Source organism: Otolemur garnettii, unplaced genomic scaffold (genome assembly GCF_000181295.1).
Source record: "Otolemur garnettii isolate 467f Iridium unplaced genomic scaffold, OtoGar3 scaffold00014, whole genome shotgun sequence".
Taxonomy (NCBI): domain Eukaryota; kingdom Metazoa; phylum Chordata; class Mammalia; order Primates; family Galagidae; genus Otolemur; species Otolemur garnettii.
In genome coordinates this window covers 12,585,986-12,591,334 of record NW_003852409.1, presented here as the reverse complement: position 1 = coordinate 12,591,334, position 5,349 = coordinate 12,585,986, and the positions used below count along the sequence as shown (strand labels likewise).

The 5,349-nt window shown below is 40.0% G+C and overlaps 1 protein-coding gene across 1 annotated transcript in view; it reads left to right on the top strand.

The window, feature by feature from the left end:
* ELP1 (elongator complex protein 1) overlaps positions 1-5,349 on the top strand; it is a 79,042-nt gene that overhangs the window by 30,841 nt on the left and 42,852 nt on the right. The window contains exons 13-14 of the mRNA XM_023510557.1: positions 980-1,079; positions 3,327-3,509. Coding sequence (XP_023366325.1) covers positions 980-1,079; positions 3,327-3,509 — 283 coding nt within the window. The remainder of the gene's footprint in view (positions 1-979; positions 1,080-3,326; positions 3,510-5,349) is intronic.

Genomic DNA, 5,349 nt, shown 5'->3' with positions numbered 1-5,349 from the left:
GCGCCTTAGCCGGTTGAGCTATAGGCGCCGAGCCCCAAAATCTTTATAAATGGTATTTGACATGCCCTGAGTATCATTCCTTCCCCTCCCCTCCTCCTCAGTGTCCCTAGATTGTTTATTTTGTGCCTGGCTTTTCTATTCCTTGTCTTCATGGAGAGTATATTTATTCTAGTTGGGGACAAAGATAGTAAATAAATAAAATCTATCAGGTGGCAAGTGCTGTGGAAGAAAATGAAGCAAAATGGGGGATGAGGAGAGCTGGAGGATAGAGATCTTTTTGGGGAAGGTGGCTTTTGTATTTAGGTTGATGAGGTAGTGTTTAAGCAGAGACTGGTGAGAATCCCAGGGAGCCATGCAGACACTGGGGCCAAGAATGTTCTGAGCAGTAGAAAAATTGGCTGCAGAGATGCCCGTAGTGTTTAGGAATGAGCCAAGAGGCTAGGGTGGCCACAGCAGAACAAATAAGGAGAGTTATGTGTGGGTCATGGAAGTGACAGAGAATAGCTTGTGTAGGGATTTGAAGACTTTTACTTTGAGTGAGATAGGGAGCCACCAGATGGCTTGGAGCAAAGGAGTGCTCTTTTCTGCCTAGATTTGGGCTTGGCTTGTATTAGCTGCCATGCAGGGAATAAACTAGATCAAGAATGAAAGAGAATGTCTTTCAAGCAAATGCTTAAGACTTAAGAAGATTCATGGTTATTGAGAGATAGTTGAACACAATGGAGGAAATGGTACTGGGGTGAGGGGATAGCCCCACCACCTCATCTTGGTGAGCTATGGCCTTTATCAGTGAAGATTGTGATTATGTGGTATTAAGGGAAGGCAGAGATTTTTAAGGAGGTTGAGATGTGGTTATTTTCTGGTTTGCTTTATTTGCCTGTGGAACTCATTAATCGCAGAACCCCAATTTCTATTCCTCTTAGAATTAGGAGAATTACTTATAGTTCACAGTGATGGTATTTGCATTTTTGTTTTCTAGGTGATAGTCCAAGTGTGGACCCTACAGTGAAACTGGGAGCTGTGGGTGGAAATGGATTTAAAGTTTCCCTTAGAACACCTCATCTGGAAAAGAGATACAAGTATGTTCTTAATTATTTTGGACCTCTGAGAACCTAATCAGCCAGCATTTAGTCCTAAATTCAGCCACCTGTTATATTCTGTGCCTGTTGCTGAGTGGAACAAGGAAGTAGATAGAACATGCAGTCCCTGGTTTTTCAGCTCATTAGGGGAAGCCAGTCACTTAATTTGTCTCAGTGTCATCTACTCTAATGGGTAGGAAGGGAGTATGAGTTGTAAATTGATGGAGGATCCACTCCCCTCAGCAGTCCGTGTTTTCCAGGGATAAGCACAAGGGAAAGATGGTGATGATGATGATTATGGTGATGATAAGATGAAGTTGCATTCTCTTCCATAAATGAGGGTGTGTAGATTGTTCATATGATTGACTTCATGTAGCCTCTGTCTTTGCTTCATGCCACACTCTAGAACTTCTGGGTACTATGTTTTGAGCTTCCCAAATTGGAAATAAGAACACATTTCACCTTTGAAACAGTATTAAAAACAATGGGTATAACTGAATATGTTTGGTACATTTTAGGTGTTTGCAAAATGACCCAGAAGCCAGATTATAATGTTATAATGCCTCCTCCATGAGAGAATGTTTTCTAAAAGTACCACTTACTGAGTACTTACAGATAAGAAAACAAAGTGTAGGGGTTAGGTAACTTGCCCAAGGTTGTAGACTTGGTAAATCCAGCATTCGTTCTGTTCTATTTGATAAGTCCCCAAATGAGCTGAAAAACCAGCGCCTGCTGTTGTGTCTACTTTTTTTTTTTGAGACAGAGTCAGTCTGTCACCCTTGGTAGAGCATTGTGGTGTCATAACTCACAGCAACCTCAAACTCCTGGGCTCAAGCAGTCCTCTTGCCTCAGCCTCCCATGTAGCTGGAACTAGAGGCAACTGCCACAATGCCCGGCTATTTTTAGAGACTAGGTCTCAAACCCGTGAGCCCAGGTGATCCACCCATGTTGGCCTCCGAGAGCACTAGGATTACAGGTGTGAGCCACCATGCCCAGCCTAAGTCCATGTTCTTAACTACTGAAACTCTGTATTCTTAAATTAATAGAAGTAATTAACTGAGTATAACAGATAACAGAATTTAATAAATACGATTTTTAAATCTATGTTGTGTGTATATTTAATAAATACAGTATAAGTATCTAACCTGTGTATGATTCGAGAGCAGCCTGTATAATGCTTAGTAGTTCTTAGCATGTTAACTGCCATATTAATTGTATTTAACTTGCACTGATTTTGAGCCTGGGGCTTCACAAAGCATATATAGCTCACACACCTATCCTGACCTAATAAAACATCAAGGAAAAAAATTTTTTTCTAAATATGTTAAAGACTATTTGCATTCATAATTTCATTTTCCAGACTTGAAAACACTACTAGAATATAGAGCTATAAGGGAAATTAGAATGTGTGAGGTAGATTAGAATATCATTTCATTAATAAAAATTGAGAAGAGGATAAGTTGTTCAGAGATTTCATGAAGTACATGAATACCTCTCTTGATGCTTGAGGAAGGGATAGGTTTGAGATTGGCAAAGAAGAATTGGGAACCTTGGGTCTGGTGGGGAGGGGAGTGTCATGAGAACCAGAGGTGGGGGTGATCCTGTGTAGAGAGAATGCTGTGTGCACAACACAGTGGAGAGCTGGAGTCTGGAGTGAGCTGGGTAAGTAGGAAGGTCAGGCTAGTGACCAGCTTATCCAGTGCAAGGTGAGGATTTGCTGCTTGATCTAAAAGGCAAGAAGTTGTCATCATAGGTCCCTACAGGAGGTGACAAAAACAGTGCCCTGTTCGGGAGTTAAATGCTACTGAAGGAATGTGTTAGAGACATGGAAACCATCTCTACAGACAGTTAGTCATTTGGGTGTGAGGTGCTTAGGAAAGGACCCCTTCTACTGAGACCCACACACCTGCTAGTTTGGTTCCCATACTGATTAGTAGGGACATCAGATAGGCTCTGGGAGTCATTAACTAGCACAGGGAAGTTTCTTGTGTGGTCAGTTTCCTGAAGTGTTCTCTTAAAATCTAAAGCTTTCAGGATATTAGAAATTTAGAGAAAGTATGAAGATATATTCTTAAGCCAGTTATACATTATTTTTGGATTTTCTTGTATTTGGTATTATCTCAGATTTTGCCCTTACAAATAATTAGGAGTTGATTGTATACAGGGAGCTTTATTCCTTCTTTCAGAAAATCTCAGTGATTTTTAGTTTTATTCATGTCTTAGATATTCTTCAATATTTTAAAATAGAATCCAGTTTGAGAATAGTGAAGATCAAGAAGTAAACCCACTGAAGCTCATCCTTCTCACCTGGATTGCAGAAGACATCTTCCTGGCCATCAGCCACAGTCAGTCCGGGCCACAGTCTGTCATTCACCATTTGTCTGTGGCACCTTCTGAGATGGATGAAGAGCAAGGACGGCTCAATGTCAGGTAGTACGGTCCTTCCCTATATTCCATGTGTTGAGTAGATAGAGTCAGGCTTTTGTCTTTTATCAGCAGGGGACTTTTTTTGGCTTCTACTGAACAATGTTGGAATAGTAGCTATCTTGTTAAATTTAGCAAAAGGGCTAAGTCTAGTTTTGAGTCATGTCAAAATAACAGACAGAATAAAAATGTATCAGGAAGTGGTGAAAAATAGGATAAATTTTAATGGATGAGGCAAACCATGTTTAAGATGTATTAAATATTTTAATTCACCATCCACCCACATTCCTGTAATTGCTAACTCTTATATTTGATTTTAATAACTATCAAGTGTAATTAGAATGACTAATTGTCATGAGTTAATGCAGTGGGAAGAAATATATAGTAATGTACCATATCATGGTGTCAGTCACTGCCAGACTGCGTATACGATGGTGATCCCATAGGGTTATGGGGGAGTTGTGTTATACAAACATACCTTTTTTCTTTTTTCTGACAGAGTTTCACTCTCTTGCTCTAGGCTGGAATGCCGTGGTGTCAGCCTAGCTCACAGCAACCTTAAAACTGCTAGATTCAAGTAATCTTACTTCAGCCTGTCAAGTAGCTGGAACTATAGGCACCTGGCATAATGCCCGGCTTATTTTTTCTATTTTTAGTAGAGGTGGATCTAGCTTTGCTTAGGTTGGTTTCCCTGAGCTCAAGTGATCCTCCAACTTTGGCCTCCCAAAATGCTAAGATTACAAGTGTGAACACATGTACCTGGCCCAAGCATACCATTTTTGACCTTGTATTTTTACTGTATCTTTTCTTTCTTTCTTTTTTTTTTGTATTAAGTCTTCACAATCCAGTGGGGGTTTTTTTTTTTTTTTTTGTCTGTTTGTTTTTTAAGGGATGATGTCTCACTCTGTTGCCCTGACTGGAGTGCAGTGGTGCAATCATAGCTTACTGCAGTCTTGAACTCTTAGGCTCAAGCAGTCTTCCTGCCTCAGCCTCCCACGTTGCTGGGACTGCAGGCATGAGCCCCTGCACCCAGTCCTCTTTTCTACATTTAGATATGTTTGGATATACAATTACTTGCCATTGTGTTATAATCATCTACAGTATTCAGTACAGTAACATGGTGTACACTCTGGATTTGTAGCCTAGGAGCAATAGACTATGCCATATAGCCCTGGGTATATAGTAGGCTAGACCATCTAGGTTTGTATAAGTATACTCTATGATATTTGCAAAATGACAAAATGACCCCATCTAAGACATGGCCCCATCATTAAGCAGCACATGAATGTATATGTATATGCTTTGTTTTGATATGGAGACTTCAAAATGCTGCTTCTGGCTTCCATTTCCACGCATTCTGTTTGACACTAGAAAGCCATGTCCTTATTTCTTTGTTGAACTGTCACATTTCCCGGGACACATTTCCTGAGTTTTGTTTGATTCTTGACTGCATCTTTATCATGTAACAGCTTTTAATTACTGAATGCTATACTCTGTAATGTAAGCCCTGTTGTGTGGTAGACGTAAATAGCATTTTTCTGACCAGATCCCAGGACCCTCGGGTCAGATGTGACAGATTAGTCATATGCTGATATTAATTTCCAGATTTGTTTGTAGTTAAAGCCCTAGTGGTTAGATTTATACTCTGAGAGTACTTGTTGCAAAATTAGGAACCTTTCCTTATTATATATATAAAAGGCATGTTAATACAGTCGTTCACTCCTAATTTTTGACTCAAGAACCTTTGAACAGGTTTTTGTAAATATGTTTAGATACAGAGTGTGTGCTAGGTAAATACACAAACTACTTTTCTTTTTTTTTTGAGACAGAGCCTCAAGCTGTCCCC